This window comes from Wyeomyia smithii, chromosome 2 (assembly GCF_029784165.1).
Source record: "Wyeomyia smithii strain HCP4-BCI-WySm-NY-G18 chromosome 2, ASM2978416v1, whole genome shotgun sequence".
In the NCBI taxonomy this organism is placed as follows: domain Eukaryota; kingdom Metazoa; phylum Arthropoda; class Insecta; order Diptera; family Culicidae; genus Wyeomyia; species Wyeomyia smithii.
Window position 1 is genome coordinate 81583650 of NC_073695.1, and position 19889 is coordinate 81603538.

The 19889-nt window shown below is 36.5% G+C and overlaps 1 protein-coding gene across 26 annotated transcripts in view; it reads right to left on the reverse strand.

Moving 5' to 3' along the window:
* The window catches only part of LOC129725401 (glutamate-gated chloride channel), a 289723-nt gene that overhangs the window by 37321 nt on the left and 232513 nt on the right, over window positions 1–19889 (reverse strand). For 9 of the 26 annotated variants that reach the window (XM_055681189.1, XM_055681201.1, XM_055681192.1 and 6 more), the window contains 3 exons: window positions 8520–8570; window positions 7985–8002; window positions 562–804 (listed from right to left, as the gene is read on the reverse strand). The exons of 5 other annotated variants lie outside the window; for them this stretch is intronic. In XM_055681189.1, coding sequence (XP_055537164.1) covers window positions 562–804; window positions 7985–8002; window positions 8520–8570 — 312 coding nt within the window. Of the gene's footprint in view, window positions 1–561; window positions 808–7984; window positions 8003–8519; window positions 8571–19889 lie in introns of all 26 variants that reach the window. 12 more of the 26 variants (XR_008728084.1, XM_055681211.1, XM_055681210.1 and 9 more) reach the window with 6 other exon arrangements.

Here is a 19889-nt window from a genome sequence, read left to right on the forward strand (position 1 = left end):
TTCATTCATATAAAAATAAACCAAATTTAAAATCATTATTATTCCAGTCAACCTGCCGCCGCGCACAGAATTAAAATCGAGCAATATGCAGTTCGTGTTGGGCTGGAGAGGTTGGCAAATTAATTAAAATGCCAGTAGAATGCTCCGGAGGAAATGATTCATCTTTTCTTTGGCGTTAACCTGATTCATGTTCAGCTCTTTGTGCGAACTGCAATGTTTTTTTTTGCTCTCTAGTATAACGTGGCACGCTATACAATACTTGAGGTGATATTTATGAGTAATTACGTTACCTGATGACTTCCTGCTCGGAAGACTTTTGGTTATGTGCGCAAGGACGTAATTGAGGAACCTTGTTTTCCAGTACATTTGCATTATCGATCATATTTGAATAGCATCAAGGTCAGTGCTTTGACGTTTTATGTTTTCATTGGGTGGAACAAGAAAACGTTTCAATTTGTATGAATTATTTTGTGTTCGCCGATCCACAGTAGATCGATGTTCATCAATACACGTGAGACAGTTCGATAAAAAAATGTGAACGCAATTTGTACTACAACTTACGAAGCTCGTTTCCATCACGCCAATATCGTTGATTTGAGTCTGCACAGTTTGCTGACGTTGAACTCGTTGTCTAGTGTTGCTTTCTTCAACTAGGATGCTTGCTGGCCTGGACGAGGAAGCACTAACCGTTGTAGCAGCAGATATCGGGCCACCTATGGGGGAAGGTGTCGTTGAAGTTGTGCCCGGTTGGACGGTAGATTTCTCCGATGCTATAGCCGTGCGGAACTCGGTTTCGATAGTTTCCTGCTTAGTTAGGATATATTATTTGGACTTTAAAAGCGGAATACTGGCGGAGAAAGAACAGGGCTAGCGAAGTCAAAAAAACTTCGTATCGCAAGTTCAAAATGGTTATGTCGTTAGTGCCGGTACGGGTGATGCCGGATTGAACGAAAATGAGCCGGGTTAAAAAAGCTGACGAGGACATTCTATGACACACGGTTTAATGTTCGTTAATGTTGTAATGGAAAGCTACATAAAAACACGGAACGACTGTGGTTTGAAAAAAAGGTACAGCTTCAATGGTTTCTCTAGGGTTTGTAATGTGAGATTTGTCGCTTGTATGTAGCCTAAACATCGACTATTTATTAAACAATTTATTAGATGATTAAAAAGTTGACTTTAAAAATTGAATATAGATCGAATTGAACGCTAGTTCTGGTTTGGATTCTGATTCAGAATCCAGTTCTGACTCTGACTGTCATCCTGATTTTAATTTTCACTCAGATATGATACTAATTTTAAATCTGATCATCAATCTGATTCTGGTTGAGATTCCGTGTATAAAGTTCATTCAACATTAGAATTAGTAAACGGAAGTGCCTCCAATACACTTACCAAATTATATTGAATTTTCACTTATGATAGATTCAATACAAACAGCGGTTGTTCACAAAACAGCTTTGGGTATTACTGAAAGCTCTTTAATCCATTTTATGCATTAATAAACTCGATTTGCATAGCCTCTGGGCTACTTTAGATTCTACAAGAGGGATATGAACTTGTAAAAAGAGTCTAATCAAGAAACGAGGCATTCAAACAAATGCTTAATTTATATCAGATGGGAGCAAACTCTTCAAGTTTTGGATTTAGTAGTCGGTATGTCAGTAGACGATGTATTACTTTTCACTCCGAGTGATGCTTTTAGTTGCCGGGCTATTCGTTGCTTCGGCCAGCTTACGTTACAAATGGATAGAGGAAAGATATTTTGCTTCGGTTTATAATTAACTTTATCGGCTCAGATGGAGATCATAACGCTATGTACACTCGCAGGATGGTTGCAATCGTCTTATAAGAATCATAAATTTGACACTTTTTAAACCAATGTAATTATGTAGAACCAAACACCCCATACCCATTCATCTTCAATATATTTTTAATATTAGAGTTTTGTATCACTGTTTAATAGTGTACCTATGCAATGTTTGAAAAAATAAATGACTTTTGATTTTCGTTAAGGCGGTAACGCTTTCGTCTCTTCGAAAAAAGGCACCATTAAAAAATTCAGCTCAGTCGGACTTCGGAAAGTCGTCCTACAAAGCGATAAAAGTGTCACTTTTTTGACACATAAAAAAAGCACAGGTATAGATAGTTCAGGAATTTGTTAACATCGATAATTTTTTTTAGTCAAATATGTTGAAAATGCATAAAATTTCGAGAACTGGTGTTGTCTGAAAAAACAAACATAATAAAAAAATCAACTTTCTGGGAGTCTTCTAACTCAAAACTTTCTAATTCCGATTAAATAAAAATTGTTTGAGGCAACATCAGATCTCGCAATTGATGCATTTCTGAAACCTTCTGCATTAAAAAATCGATACCGAAAATTGCATGCTTTTTTTTAGTAAACAAAATGAAATTTTGACTGCTTTGAGGCATAATTCATGCCGAGTCCGGAGTCCGACTGAGCTGAAATTTAGATTACATCCGGAGAAAACAACTACCGCCTGGAATCAAGTCTATTGCCAGATCGATTTCGTTAAAGAAATTATACTTAATGCTAATTGAATATTGAGAATAGGTTATGTTTTCATTTAATTTTACTACAAAAAATCGAATACCCTTTAATCGAATACCGTCCGCCGATACGTATTCCGGTTGCTACATACAACCATCATCAGTGCAGTGCTTATTTTCAATATTCAATTCCATTCTACTAAGACGCTCAAAAAGAAATTTATTTATTGCTAATTTAATGATAAGCCGTAGAGAAACAATTCTCTTTTCTGATGTTTCTCCTTTTATTCTAACTTTTTAATTCTTGGTTTTGTCCCTGTTACTTATAGTTACCAAAGAATACAAATCTTATCGCAACTCTTTTCTTGTTGCCTACTTATTTTACTGCCATGCGGCTATAGTTGTTCGCTGTGGGAAGCAAGGTGATTAGTATCAGCACTTTATTTCTGCTTGGGAATGTCGGGAGAATATACTAATTCAGACTATGCAACGGAAGGTTGCATCGAATGTTTGTCTGGCTGTGGGAATGGAATGTTGAGACTATACGTGGTTCTGGAAAAAAAAAACTGAAGTACGATAGAGCTGGAAATTTGCATGGGATTTTTTGCGGATAAACGAAACTTTTGATACCAGCCGCTGAACGAAATTTCCATTGGAACGCTACTGTTTATTTCTGGTTACAAGAAGACAAAAATACCAAAAATATCTGTGTGCAAAATATATAAAATTATAAAAATTTTGGTAAAGTTTTTCAATGGAATTTAGGGGAGGTGAGCCAGTTATGGCAAGTGCACCAGTAATGGTTATATCGCAATAGCGCAATGGAACCAATTCTGGCAATACACTTTTTAAACTCCATAGGCCATAACTGGTTCATGCCATAACTGGTACATTTTTTTGGTATTGCCATAACTGGTACTGGTCAAATGTGCCCTTTGAGTTGAGACCAAAAGATATTTTTATTATGTTTGCCCCAAAAAGAACGACAAACAAATGAATAATGCATATTTTTGATGAAAAACATACAAAACTTTGAGTAGAATTTATATATTCACGATGTCAGCATTGCAAATTGCTTCTCTTAAAAATCCCTCAAAAGTCGTTCGAAGACAGTTCTAATGTTTTTTCAATCTTAATCGGTTATTTTCAAAGATAGAGAAAAAGTTTTTTCCACAAAGTTGCTTCAAATGAATACTGTAGAAAAACTTTTTCTTCTATCTACAAAGATAAAAAAGTTAGATACTTGATTTCATCAAAAATTTAGGTCATCCAACGGTTCACTTAAACAGCACGTGCGTTGCACGGTAAGTGGTATCGCTAATGATAGCAGGAAAACATTTCATCTTTTAAGTTATTCACTCCTATTTTCTCTGTACAATAGGCTCCTGCACTCATTTCATAACTACAACGTAACCTGTGTTGAGAGTGAGTGACGTAAGCGGGCCAAACCACTGCATAGTGGTCCAATAAAGCAAAAAGTAGAACTTAATTCCACCTGCGCCTTTTACCTTCATCCTAGCTTAATAAAGTCTTCGGAACAATTGTTTGTATGAATTACCGCATAATCGCAAATTGTCAAGAAGTATGAAAAGTTTACTATATAAATAATAAAAAAACTAACTTTTTTGTGTTAAGAGATAGAAGAATAGTTTATTCAGCAAAGTTGTAGAAGATTCAAAAATATGAAACTTTGTTGAGCAAATGAAAACCATATCTTTTTTTGGTACACAGTTATGAAGTATATAACATGGAACTTATTTGAAAGTTAGTTTTTTGTACTTTAGACGAAAATATTGTTCAGAAGAATTGTTGGGGCATACAAAACACACATTTTTGCCAAAGACCATATATCTCCAGAACTTTTCCTTACAAAGTTAAATCATATATTAGCTTATTTTTTAGATAACTTCAAGAACGTATTGGTTAAAAAGGGGCTAGTCATGATGTCAATACTTTTTCTTGAAGTTAAGCTGAAGTACTATAAACTCTTTAAGGTTCCATTTGTCCCAATCCACCCATATTAGAGTACGGCGAGGATATGTTACAGTAGGTTTTCGTATATCAATAATACTAACTTGTTTATGTTAAAAGATAGAGGAATAGTTAATTCGGTAAAGTTTTAGAACGTGCAAAAATATGAATCTTTGCTGAACAAACAAAATTCCTATCTTCATTGGGTACAGAGTTACAGAGTATTTTCTGTAAAAGTTACTTGAAAGTTAATTTTTTGCACTTAACTGTTGGTAGCTACATTTTACAAGAAAACGTTGTTCTAAAGAAGCATTTGGGCATACATAACACACGTTTTTGTTGGAGACGACACATCTCCAGGATTTTTCCTTACAAAGTTATAGCATGTTTTAGCTTATTTTTTCGATAACTTTAGGAACGTATAGAATAAAGATGTGAGATCCCCTTCTTTCTTAGAAGAAAATGCCTTTTTTGTTAAAAAGCTCTTGTTTTTTCTTTCAATTCATAGAAATAACTAGTTATACATTTTATATCAAACAATCATATTTATTGGAAGATACCTGTCAATTTTCTTACCCAAAAAACGACCCGACAAAAAGTTTTTAGGATTTTCCTGCCTATCAAGGAATAGGATAATTTTTCCTTCTTTGCAACAGTGTTGCCATTTTGTTTTCTCTAAATAATATCCCAACAATGAAAACTCGGCAACACTGCTGAGAAAACGGAGACATATGTGTGTATTTCTTAATAACCAGAAAAATCTTAAAGATCTTTTGTTTTGTTGTTCAGACATTTTTCAAGAATTATGATAAAATGTGATATGAAGAATATCAAAAAACTGTTTTGTAAAAATGGTATATCTCGAGTTTGACTAATATTACTCGGGGTGATGATTGTTTCTCACACCAGAAGGTGTTTTTTAAAAGTGAACCTAGATTAATAATTCCTCCAACTTTGAGCCAAATCTGTAATGATCACTTCGTATGGAACGACCCATAAAAATTAAACAAACTAAAAATTTCAGAAGAAAAATAACTTTCGTTCTAACATCCCCCAAATTGAGTGGTCCATGACGTTGAGATCTGGCGAGTTTGGAGGCCACTCATCCTTGATGATGACAGTAGGAAAGTTGGACCTGCACCAGTCTTGAACGGTCTTCTGTGAGCCGGGGCACCGTCTTGCATGAAGGTCCAGTTTTGATTGTCATTCGTTTTCTGGGCCCAACAAATATCGAACCGCAAACCGACTTTGCATTTTTGTTGCAATTATTAATGCGCACCCTGTAATTCTCAATATTCAATTTTTATATCGAGAATAACATAAAAATGAATGATTGAAAATAGGTAAATATACTCATAATCTTTTTCTTGGAAATGTGTGGTTTTGCAGTTCTTAAGTTATGATTTTTTGATATCAAGCGGATAAAAAAATTTAATAAGATTTACTTCCGAAGAAAAAAAAATATTTTCAATGGAAAATGCAATCTTCTTTAGTAGGCGACATCTCACAAAACCAGTATTGGTACCAAGAGGATGATCTGAATAATAGTTTTCTAAGGATTACCAATCTGACAAGAAGATTTATTTTTGACCTCTGATCTATTTGTTTTGTCTTCGACATGCATAAAGTAATTGTTTTGAGATGAAAGAAAAAAAAAAGGTTTTCTCAAACGTTGAAAATGTCTAGTTTCTCCATACCATTGCAAAACCGAAAAGTTTCTGCTAGCTCTTCTTAAACTCAGTAATACATTTTTCTTCTCAAGCCTACGTTATAAATTTTAATTATTAGTAATGTAATATGTCATCTAACGAAAATATCCCAGTCAACTAGAGTTGGAAAGGAAGCTAAGTTTAGTAGGTAAAATAAAAAATCTTTGAAAAATTGAATCTCAAAAAGTTCAATCTCTACTAAATTGTTATCTAAGCACGAGTAGTAGGAGAACGATTTCTACAACTCGTCCATAGACAATATTGCAAATCTTTTAAAAAAAAAAAAGATTTTTCCCGTTTTGATTCGAGTGTTTTTTCAAGATTTTTTTAATATCGGGTTAATTCATTAAACATATGATGAAAAAGTGTAGAATCAACGGTCCGATAACTGGGTTTGCCCACTGGTTGTGATATAATGCAAAATTTGCGATGATCAGAATATAACGCAGCATTCAATTTAATGGCAATATTTTACCAATATTGATTCCACTGAATATTACATTGATTCATCCCTGTATATTGAAAATAATGCTACCCAGCTTAAACTGGATGATTTAAGAAATGTATATCAATTCAGTCTACATATTTAACTCATTGAAATTATGTTGTCATCATATTCACCTGGGGGAAAAAGGGAAACTACGGACATGAAATAGGGAATGGACAATCAACAAAACTAACTGCGCGTGTGACTAAATCAACAGCGACTGAAACTAACGAAAATTAACCAACTAAAACGCTTCAAAAGTGTGCACTTCTACTGGGAGCAAACAACGAACATCGAACATCGAAAGCGCTCTCTAATTTCATTCCGCAGCTAGGAATGCAGTTCATTCGCACGAATTGGATGCCGGCTGTCTCTGAAAGCTCTCCGTCTCTACCGAAACTGGAAGCCTTTGACCGTTGGCTATTCGCGTTGACGGTGTTGCTGATATTTGTTTGGTTTTTGCATGCGAAAAAGAAGGAAGGAAATATTTTTGCTTTTGTCATCACGCACATTTTGACAATTACATATGAGTGTTCACGTAGGTGCGAACAGCCTTCAAAATCTCTTTCAACGCGAATAACCCGAATTGCGCAGTTTGCAATCGGTAGAGCAGATGGTGCTGATGCCGAGAAAACAAAATAAAAACATTGAAAGGTGTGAACATAATTAAAAAAGCACTCCAGGGACGACAATGTTGTAATGCTTTGCTGGCATTGCTTTTTCCCTAGCGGTACGGTACGTGTTGGCACATTGTCACAATGGGAAAATTCAATTTGTTTCATCCTGTAGCTGCTTGCTGTGTGCCAAGAAACAACAAAAATAACATCGGTCGAAGAATACTACTACTACTACTAGCAAAGCATAGGTTCTGCTTAGCAGTAGCCGAGCTCGAAACTAGGTGACAGCCGACGGTGGGAATTGAAGGAACGGTACAATTTGTGAGTTTTTGACCACCCTATCAAACACCTACATACATACATACAACGACAAATGAACGGCTAGAGTGTCGATTGGGCAATCGGCTTAAGTGTTAATTTCACAATTGAAGGATTATGTTTAGTAGCGTAAATTTCTTTTTCGGGATGCAACGGGTTGTTAGTTTTTCTTTTTAAAGCTTTTTTTGTTATAAGTCCTGTTTTCGGTTATGTGTAATCTGCTGTTCTATAACTATTAATCGAATGTGTAACAGTCTATCTAGTGGCATAAAAAGCGTTAACTATTGTACAGCTAAATTATTAAAACAACTTCTGTTGTTTCTAGGTCTAGTGAAATGTTCTGTTAAAGAAGGTCAAACGGACTTTACCGACAATAATCTTGATGTCTTTGGGAAATTTGCGTTTTGGAATTGTTATTGGGTTTTGGCGATTCGGAACCAAATCAGAGGCCGCAGCATTTTGTGAACGAGGCAAAGAAAGGCAAATGGAAAGAAAATAGTACATTTTATCAGCCCAAAACGTAAGAGAGAAATAGATAGCAGAAAATGTAAAAAAAAGATACTTATTAGCGAAAAATACGTTGTTCAGAGAAAAATCGACTTTCAAAGCTGATTGCTTCTATGTAAGAATTGGGTACTTATTAAAAGCAAATAACAAAATGTTTTCGATTTTCTGTTGTAGTACCTTGTTAAGAGTAACTGAGGAAGTTTAAAAAACAAACTGGTGAGATTGTGTTAGATTCATTGTGGTGGGTAAAGGTGAGCGTTTCATCTCATTACTATGCGTTAGCGAGAATTGTTTTTCAGCAAATTTGGGTAGGTTATATCTGAGCGAATATTTGGCAGAAGGGATGGAAAATATTTGGTTTTCGTCCAATGATGATGAATAGATAAGATAGCTTACCAGGGGGCTTGCGAGAATTATTCCGATCCTGTTTAGGACAGCTGGAAGACGCTGGAAAACGATATTACACATGATGCTTTGTACTAGACATACTGTTTAAAGAGTTGATTAGTTTAATTTGGGGGAAATTGGGTTTTGACGTCTGTTTACTGCAATTTTTGCGCTTGTACTGGGATTATGTTCAACTTGATACTACTACTGTCGTAACAAACGATAATGGAAAATGTAAGTTGCGTAAAATGAGATGGAATTGCAAATTCATAAAACCATGCAAAACGCCAGCGAAAAGGGGTAATATTTTGATTTAACTGTTGAAATTGTTGAAAACAGTGCTCTAATGGTTCAACTGAACGTGGAAAACAATATAAAATATGCACCGGTGAAAATAACAAACGCAAAAAATAAGAACGTCAGTGAGTGGAATAAAACAATCAACATAATGCTTCGCCTCTGAACCTACGCGCCATAAATTTCCCGGTATGCTTCCATCTGTCTGTTCATTTACTGATTTGATACGGAGGAAAGGCAAGCATCGTTGTGACTTCGTAGAAAAGGATGTCGGAGACACCTGTTTCAGTGACACCGTTTTTGCTTTTCTTAATTCATATATATGTGTCTTACCAATTGGGATAAACTGAATTGCACTAGTGAATACAAGAGAGAAACCCATAAACCTTCTGCCATCGTTAGTCATAATTTGTGTATTAAAATTTACTCATTCTAAAATTTTATTATCGGTGAAGGAACATCTTTGATTGATTGTCGACCTCATTAGTATGGTAATGACTAAGGCTGAAACAACCCTTTCTCCGAGTTTTTTCGAATAGTTCTGCTGAGAAATGGAATTTAACGGCCCGAACAATCCGCTAACTTTATTGTCAAGTCGATACATGAGTCGGTAAAAAATTGTCATGATGTTGACAAAAAAATCATTTTTGTTCGGTTATATGTAGTATTATTCTAGATGAAGCAAACAGTGCAGTGTCGTTGTACGGCAATTATTGAAAATCCTCAATGAATCATAGAAAGTTTTTACAAAGCTAGCGAAACGGCTCTTTTGCAAGAGCGACTCTGAACCGCTCACTCACCGTTCCAAACCGACTCATAAGAACGGCTCATGGTTCACAATCAGCTTTGCCAACCCTCCAGTTTTTCCTGGATATCTCCAGTTTTTTTGAAAATCGTCAGCGAAACAGCTGAAGGTTGAATATTTCCAGTTTTTTTTAAAAATTGTTCCAGTTTTATCCAGTTTTCTGTACATCACCACATTTTCTGAACTCATTCCCATTACATGTATGGTCTTTTCAGTATTTTGTGCATTCATGCCCCTCGGTTGTAAGATTTTATTAGAAATCTACTCAATTTCAAGTACGCCAGTGACTATAATCTTCATGGGTAAACAATTTTCTTTCTGCCTTTTTGGTTACATGCAATAATACGGTGCAGCATTTTTGAACCGAAAATCAAATAAATTTATGTAAAAGCTTCAAATTTATATATCCAGTTTTCTCAAGTTTTTCATTTTGAATTCTTCCAGCTTTTCATAAAATAAGGTTGGCATTGCTGTTCACAATGATTGACGAGCGTTGACAGTTCGTGTTTACTCGGTAAACTTCGGGCTCGCGCGAACCCATCAGTTTTGGTGCGCTCAAAGAACCGTGGCTCTTTTTCGTCAGCCGTTCGTTCTTTCGCTTTTTTCTAAGAACCGGTTCATATGAACGGCTCGTGAGCCGTTCGCCCATCCCTATACAAAGCTAACACAGCTGAATGTTTAGATTGAAGATATTTTGTGGAAGTTACTCAAATGATTATACATTATTACATTATTGTAACCTTGCGAAAAATTTTGAGCAGTTCCAAGCAAGTTCTGCCAATTGTAATTTTTTATTGTCATTTCTAATTTCACTGGAATTTGACACAAATGTTGGCTGAAGACGTTGTTTTGTGCTAATAGTTATGTTTTTAATCACGACTAATTTTTGAAATGGGATTGTGTAAAAATGGTGTTAAAAATTAAAAATATTTTTAGAGTTATAACGGTTTGTTTGATTGCTGTGATATTTTCTTTGTCTTTTTCCAAAAGATTTTACATTTTTAATTTTCAGTCCTTCATGCTCAACTTAAATAAGTTTTTTCAATAATGCACCTGTTGTGATAATAATTTTGTAATTTTTTTTTTCAAATTTTCCTTCAAAACATTTTTTTTATAGCAGATTTTTGACGTAGAATTACGTCTTACAGTAACATTTAGGGCATCTTCAGCGGTGGTCCAAATCGTTGTTTTGATCTATTTTTTTGGAGCAAACTCAAATTCACTGCTGCAACGGTGGTGTAAATTTTGTATTATACCAGATCTAAATTGAAAAAAATTGAAACTGGTATACGTTTTGGTCTATTTTTGTCACTTTTTGGAACAAGAAATAGATCGTTCTAAAATCCTTTGTACGCTACCAATAGGTGGGTAAAATGTCATATTTTAGTTGAATACCTCATTTTTGGTTATTTACATATGAGCGTTTTGCGAGTGTTGAGGAATAAATAAAGCAAAGATTTTTATGACAATTCACAATTATTTTTGTGGCTTTTCTGAAGAATAAATTGAATAGGTTTGCCGTTTTTGGCCGACCAGCAAAAGAGGGAATTCTGGAAGACCATAACCGTAGGTTCAACCACTTGGTTTGCAACCATCAGCCTCCAGGATGACAAATATGTTGGCTATTTGTTAATCGCCTTAATTGTAGTGGGACTAGAGAAGACCTTAAGGGGCCAGAAAAATGTTCCTCGAAGACACTGAACTGAAAACGTTCAAAATGCAGGCTTGTTTCAATATCCTCAAAACCGAAAGCAAGTTTGAAGAACTGCAAGATTCTGAAAGATTGATGAGACGAAAACGAAAGATGGACATCTACGCGATCAAATATTTTTCGCCATCCTCCAAAGCCCTACTTGTAGCAAAAAATTTTTCGATCATACCAATCCATCCTGAGAAATGTCACTGACGCTCGGGTCAAACCGTCAAATCCATAAAGTCTCGTGGATATAAAATGTCTTGCCGCAGTATTCGTTTAATGTGCGTAAAAATTATCGAATTTCCGTTTTTTGAAGATGCCCTTACAGGAGCACAAGTTCAAAAATCTAAAATATCAAGAGCACCACAAAAATTGTTCACATTCAAATGCTTAAAACTCAGTCAGTTTTAAACGGATGTTCTTAATTCGCACAGCAATCGATTGGAAATCCACCGAAATGCAGAAAATTGTGGTTTTTGCGATGTTAACCATTCTACTATTGAAAAATGTAGAGCCTCATTGAAAACATGTTCCGACCAATCAGAGCTGAAACAAGGCCTGCTTCCCCAGCCGACACTAAAGTATACAAATGATTTGACTTTATAACTGATTTGTTGTTGCTGTTGTTTTACTGCGCACTGTAGCAGGAGGACCAGCAGCAAGTGACAGAGCAGCAGCTGATTGTAGCCCAACAAAGCTGAGCAGGCGATTCATTCGATGTCAGCGTTCCACAGTAGATGGACCATCAAGCGGACCGCAGCACTACATAGCATTGCTGAACATGTCCGGACATGTTAATTATTTTGTCCGGATTTCTCACGTCGCGTTTTTTTTCAGCCACTGCTAATAACTATGATTGTGCCGGTAGCATGTGTTATGATCGTTATGTCTTGTTTGCTAGCTTTAAGAGAACTAGAATTATCCAGTTTTATCGGTAAATGGTAATTCGAAAGATACATTGCTCTTCAAGGTTACTAATCAACGCTTCTCTAAGGTTAACAATTAATTCATAAAAATAAAAATTAGTCGTGGTTGAAAAAAACTGATGGCATTAAATAACATTTTCAGTCTATACGAACATCTTTGCAAAGTTTCAGCGAAACCAAAAATGGTCGTTTCTATATATATTGCTTGGAATTGCACTTCAATTAAATATAAATCGGAAAAATATGACATTTTCAGAAGGTAGGTCTGTTTTGCTATGAAATGACTTTAGTATTCCAGTTTATGCAGCTTGTTTTTCCCTCGTACGTTCATGTAACCGAACAATGCCTCATTCAGAAATAATTCTGACTGCAACTCTTTTATGCATTCTCAAAAGTTCTCGAAAAAAGCACTACTTCAACTTTTGTGAAGCTAATTAGAGAATCATTTCAATTATATGGTATTCTATTCATATTTTGTTTGTTTTTTTATTCAGCGTTCGCATAGCGGCTACTAAGTGCATAGTTGCAATGTAGTCGAGATTGTGTAATCTCTCTGCATCTTTCATAGAAATGCTAATAAAACACGTTATATTTTCTCCCAACTCCATATGTACCACTTTGGCAGCAGTATAGTTCGTTTTATCGCCATCATCGTATGGTTTTCATATATGTACACCGTAGCCTGGAAGCTGTGCATTGCTATTTGTGTTTTTTTACCGAAAATTTATCTGCTCTCGTACACCTAAACAATGGTAGGCAAATGTTGGGTAGAACGCGTAATAACGAACAATCCTGGAACTTAACTTACATACTCTAATTTTTTCTCTGAGCGTATATGTTGTTGAGTAATAGAACTTCAAACAAATCCCAAAATTTTAGCTGTCACCCGCTATTCACTTTTTTGAGTCACACATCATTTAAATAAATCCGATTCTACTAACACTTGAGTCTAAGATTGAGACTGAGTAGACTCAGAAGGGTTTTGGATCATCATCGTATAATGGAATCAACCTTGAAACATAAATAGTAATTTAATTAATAATTAATGTAAAACAAAAGAAAAAAATTTTTTAGCTTCCCTGTGAAATCCAATGCTGGATTGGATCGCTCGTTAAACGTTATCAATACAGAAAGTGTTTCTAAATCAATGCTTTATCAGTATAGGATATACGCTACTTTAACACTTTAGCTTTCAACAGATTTTACACATGAACCGACACATTTATCCGCTTTAGTTAATATCTCTCTTCCGTTTCCGCTCACGTATAAAAACTAAATCGCAAATCAATATTAATGTTTCATTAATGTTGTTCGAACGAACCTAGTTCGCAGCTCTGGTGGAGAAAGTGCCCAGAGTGTGTGGTCGACTTTTTTCACTCGTTTGACCAAAGAAAGGTACATTGCAGTGAACTGTGAAATATATAGTACATAGCTGCACACAAAATCGCCATTCCCACACTCAGCTAGGGATGTCACGATAACGGAAAAATGATCGTGGCTATTCAGATAAATTGATTGAAATGTTCTAACAAAGCTGGATTCTGTTGTAATTTCAAGCAGTAAATCCAACATTATTTTTAATTTGAACAATCCAAATTCTACCAGCCGTTGACCATCGAAGTGCTAGCTTTACGGCACCGGAAGGTACATTCACACATTATAAACTATAAGGTATGGCTTACTTGAGACGGAACAGTCAGCCAACCATGTAAACCTTGCTCCAAACCGGTGATATCCGGCTTGCAGGCTTGGAATTACACGTATGTATTCAGACGAAGGTAAATGACGATATCAGCGAAGGAAAAATGAACTGAAACAGTCCTTCCAGGTATTCACACAGTGCTTCCGGTTGGATGGATAGTTTGAGCGTTCAGAAATAGCTAGAAGCATGTGCAGTGATGATTTTTTCCTTGAAACTTACCCTGTGAACTGTGCCGATAGGTGTGTATGCAAATAGGAAATTGAAGTTGTTCTGAACAGTTTACAGTGTGTTTTACGAATTTGTGATTTGCATCAATGCAATGATTCTGATAATTCCTATTTGTTTTCTTAACACTCGTTCAGCTTCAGTGACAAATACCAGCAGTGACATCTTTACTTGAAATATCGGAGCATTCCATAACTTTTACTGATGACAATTTATATCTAGCGCTTAATTCGACGTGCTAAAATTGCTTTCATTCAGAATATATTTTCAAATGTAAAAACATGACTAGCTGGCACAGAAAAATGGTCCGAAAAATTAAAAAAAAATTTTGGTCGTTTCTAAGGAAAAAGACCAAATTATCGCAGATGATCTTTTTAAGGATCCTTTTAAGGGTGTGATAACTGTGCCGAAATAGTTCTTTTTAGTTACTGATTGTACTAAAATCGATGGTGTTTTACGTTTACAGAAATGGCGTTCTTAATTGTCGATAAGTCTCACTAGATTTGCGTGTGGTTAGGGATATCTCTACTCTAAAGTGAAGTATGCGAAATAACCGCCAAAAGACCGAGACTTTAAAAAAGCAACGGTGCAATTTTTTCCACGTACTTGCATTATTTTATCATCGAGTAAAAAGAAATGAATACTAAACGTTCTTCTATTGTTTTGCAAAGTTTCTTAGAGCAAAGTTGAATCTCAACTTAGTAGTTTGAAATATTCAGCAACCCTTTCTCAATAGAAAATTTTCGTTTGGTTAGAAGTAAATTTTAAAATAACGCAAGTAAATCATCCAAACAGTATAATGATTGATATTAACGAGCAGTTAGTGACTGCAATGAACTAGATTTCTAAACTGCTCGTGAGTACACTTCGAGCCAACCCAATGTGAGACTATTTCCACAGGGAAGCGCAATGCGAAGACGAGTGTGGGATGACGTTCGCAGGATTATTCATACGCTTAATTATTATAATTAAAATTTGCCACACCATTGATCCCGTATTGTGTTCTATTTTCAAGCCGGGTAACGACATCACTTGCAGCATAACAAGCGTGTTGGCGTAGAATAGGTGTAATTCAGTTTTCGTCCGCGCATGGTGGCAGATTAGGGGACTACGAAATGGGAAAATAACACCATCAACTGATGTATTGCCAGGATTTATATATACTTTTTTCTGTTCTGTGGGTTATTTATTGCGTAGTTTCATAACTAATCACGTTGACAGTGTCGTTTAGGTATTAAAAAACATTCACAAGTGTATACTTAATCTTCTAATCTAATTTTACAATGGTAGGTAGTATTTCCCCTGCAGTGTGCAAATAGCGTTCGTAGAAAGTGTATCATCGTGTGCTAAGTCGATAATTGCATAAACAAACAGTTTCACTTAGAATCTTCCGAAACACGCTGATCAGCGCATCTTTTGAGTAAACAATCGTGCTGGTCGGCATTCGTTAAAACGGTTTAAGTGATTTTATATCTCGCCGAGCACAATTGCTTACATGCAGGTAAATAAACAGAAGTAATATTTGTTTTCTATTTATAACCGAAATGGTACTGCATGTCGGTTGTACACAATTATTTCGCAGACTTTCAATGTGTATAATAAGAGCAACTAGTGTAACTAGGCCTAATACAATGCTAAGGATGCTGTTGAAAATGATCGTTGAATTTAGCAGCAACCGTAATATTTTTAAAAGAACTGAGAAAATGGATCGAAAGTTCACATTAAAAAATGATAGAATTTTTGAAAAAAGACAACCCTTACTACGCTAATGATCAGACATCAATTTGCCTGAATAAGTCCCTAGACGACTAGATATTAATTTTGTTTAGTTGGCTGTTTATCACTTTGTTCCATTAGCGAGAATATAAAATTGTTTTACGACATACCATTTAAAATAACTGTGTTTATCGAGTAAAAATTTGGTTGGGTTCGGCAGTAACTTAAATTAGGAACTTCTTTTTCACGGTCACCATGAAGCTGGCCCCTCTGATTACGATATGAATTCTTTATTGTCCGTCGCAAAATAATTAATGCTTTTGAAAAGGCCCAGAAAAGTTGATCCAAATGCAGGATTTAATTTGTTTTTGCTGCAATTTTTACATGTTTTCTATTAAATTTACTAAATCGTGTCTCAAAGTTAGAGCGTTATAGGAATAGTAGCGTATTTAATCCCCATTAAATTGGATCTCGAATGCAGGATCAACAAATATTTATGTTTATATCAATCGGTGAATGTTAATACTTCATTCGCAACTAGAACTTATTCCCTTACCGAAAAGTTTGTTTATTTAGCCAATCGTAGACAAAAGAGTTCAGTAGGAAATGTGATCTTTTTGCAGTTAAAAGCTCAGAATCGATAGTCGGTATTGAAGAAAGAAAAGTTGAGTGATGCAAGTTGCAAGTCAACGGTCAAAAAAAACTAGAAGTTAATTCGTTGAAAAATCAAGAAGCTAACATTCGGAATGTTGATATTTGAAAAAATACTTACTTAACATCACTTTTATTGCGACAGTTCGTGAACAATTCACTGAAAAATCAAAAATACGTCTCCACATCAATCGATCTTAGGCAAGTCTTCTCCAATTGCCCATCACATCCACCAATCGGGCGTGCTCATCCACATCCCACAACCAAAGAGTACGGGGACTACCACGAAATCGCCGACCTCTGCCGAGCCCTTCACTGAATGTAGGTAACACTGGTCAACACAGGCTAATATGAAAAACCATAGCTTTTTAACCGTTCCTGTGAATCCTGGCGCCCGCAGCCAGCTAAGAAGTGCGTTGAGAGGCCGCAAAGTAACTTCGCGCCGGGTTCGTCGCTTCTACTTTTGCTTACGCTTGAACTTTATTTAAGTCTCGGAAGACTTAACGCACTTCCGAGCTGGCTAAGGGCACCAAAGTTCATAAAAACGGTTAAAAAGTTATAATCTTTCATTGTTTTCCAGCTTGAGCTGTAGGGAAAAATTTGTCGACCAGTCTTGTCAGTGTGGTCACTCCTCCGAAATGCGTGCTACGTGGCCAGCCCGCTGTAGCATGCTGTATTTTAACAGCTTGATGATAGCCGCATGTTGGTGTGTAAGATCCTGCGTTGAAAAACTCTAACTCGACCTCCTTCATCGACCAACACTCGTGGCCATAGAGCACCACCGGGAGAATCAGCGTCCTGTAGAGCGCTAATTTCGTGCGGACATGCATACTGCGGGACGTAAAGCGTAACAGATCCGGTTTGTGGCTACTGTCCGTCTCTTCACTTTACGGCTAACATCATTGTCACACCCCACGAGAGTACTAAGGAACACAAATTTATCGACTACTGTATAAATTCCTCCATCTCAGTGCGGAACCTGAAAGAATTTCGACGTTCTGAACCAGCCATCATGTACTTGGTCCAAACCTCGCTGCTTCCCTCTTGAAAGGCACGATTACCTCTTCCACTACTCTGTGGCTAATATCGACGCGTAAAGCCAAGACGCATATGAGACTCGAGATAATGGTACCTTAACTTTTTTGTACGCCAGCTCTCCGTATTACACCAGACCGTTTAACGTAACGAATGGCTCCGAAATTATGCTCACTATTCTGACGCATAATGAAAAACATTAAAGGTTGGCACTAATCAGCTTAACCAGTTTTAATGGGAGCCGTGTTCAAGTATAATCGGCCAAAGTTCGTTGCGCTTAATTGAATCGTACGCCACCTTGAAGTCTATCAACAGATGATGAGTATGCAAGTTTACTTTCTGAACTTGTCAAGGATTTGACACACGATGAACATTCTGTCCGTTGCACATCGCCCTTCCCGGATACCGCACCGGTACACACTGGTACTCTCCAATAAACACTGACTGAGGAGTGTTATGCCTCGATAATTACTGCAATCGAGTCGGTGGTCCTTTTATAGAGTGGGCAAATGAGTATATCCAACCAGTCTTTGACCTAAACTTTTAAGATGAATAAATAGATTGCACGCAACAGCTGCTCACTTCTGGTTTTGAGAAGTTTGGCTGGGAAACAGTCGTTTTCAGTTGATTTGTGGTTTTTAAGTCTTAACAAACTTCTTCGATCTTGTCCATGATTGGAGGATACACGAAAACAGGTCAAAGCAAAAACAAAACATAACATCATGACAGCTGGTTGGAATTCGCATTGACGGCGTTGAAAGAAATTTTGAAGGCTGCCCGCACCTACGCGAACTCTCATATGTTATTGTCACAGTGTGCGGGATGAAAAAAGCAAAAATATTTCTATCCTTCTTTTTCGCATGCAACGTAAATGTCATTTGCTTAGATGGCCGTGTTGCCAACTGCTGCAAATCAGGTTTTGATTGGTTTTCCAACATTATATTCGCGATATAATGTAGCCGAGGTGATATGTTATGACAGTTCGATTGTATGGGATTTTAGGTGCTATGGATGGTGAAATGACGGGGTATAACCAGGCAACGAAAACCCACAGTGTTTCAAATGAAACAGTCCTTCGGAAGCTTCGGCAAACACAGGCCCGAGTGTTCCCGACTTCGCGAGCCCTCGGAAGTCCGCTTGCTTATACGTGTTTTCTCAAATGCTTTCTTTCAACAAAAGTACATATGAAAAAAACATTGCAGGTGGTTGTATGCGTTGACTACCATCGAGCTATTCATTATTATACCATTGTCGATCTTATCGTGGCGACTAATGCTTGTGTGTTCCCCGAAACTGCAAGCCCACAGTTGCCTCATGTACCGAAATTAAAAACCCTCGGCTCACGTGCAGTGCCTTAGAATATCAATGTTTATTCATGAGTAGATGAATTGAATTAATCTCAGTGTCAGCACATTTATTCTCTGATGCAACCAGGCTTGTAAACGGTCACCATTTTTATTTGATCTCGCTTCCTCAGCGTGCGTCACAGTCGGCTTTCGCTCGTAAACGTAAAACAACCAAACCATCGCCGCTCAGCTGACAGAAAGAACAGGATAGTCAAACGACACTCGCGTATCACACTGTCAATCGTTAAGCAATGTTATTTCAGCCTATTTTTGTCTACTTCATTCATTTATGTTGAGAAATATTATTACAAGATCAATGATATAAATAATTTTCAGAATACACACACTCAACGTGCGTAATTCTCATTACTAGAAAAAATGTCAAAATACGTTTGAGGAAAATAACGTCGTGATGGCGATACTCATTCGACATGTTTGTTTAAGAATGTATTCAGACAGCGAGCCTTGGTAGCGTCAGAGGAAGAAGAAGAAGATTATCGCAGTGAAAAGTGGTTCTACCGTGACCATTGCGAAGCCTGGATGCTACTCAGTAACCTATGTTCATTGCGACGATGCATGAATATCGTTTCTCGTATTCAATGACAGAACAGTGGAATGAATATCAAAGGCCTCGTAATGATATTCAAAGAAGCTTCGGTGATTATCAATCCAAGTAGTGCAAATCTGGTCGGACGCTGTACACTGCCCAGTGAGGTATAAATGGTCGAAAAAGGTTCATTTTGATTTTCACTATTTTGATATGATTTTTATTTTTGACGATCAAAATATCAACACGAGTGTTAAAGTTTATCTTGTCGGTGTTCATCGGTTGTTTGGTATCATGAATATCAACGGTCGCATGGGTAGTATGATTATCAATATGAAGACGGCTAAAAATCGCTGCTTTTAAATATCATGACAGTGAATATTCTCAGCACTGCTCACGTGTTAACGAATGGCTCACCAGTGTTTTATCTTTA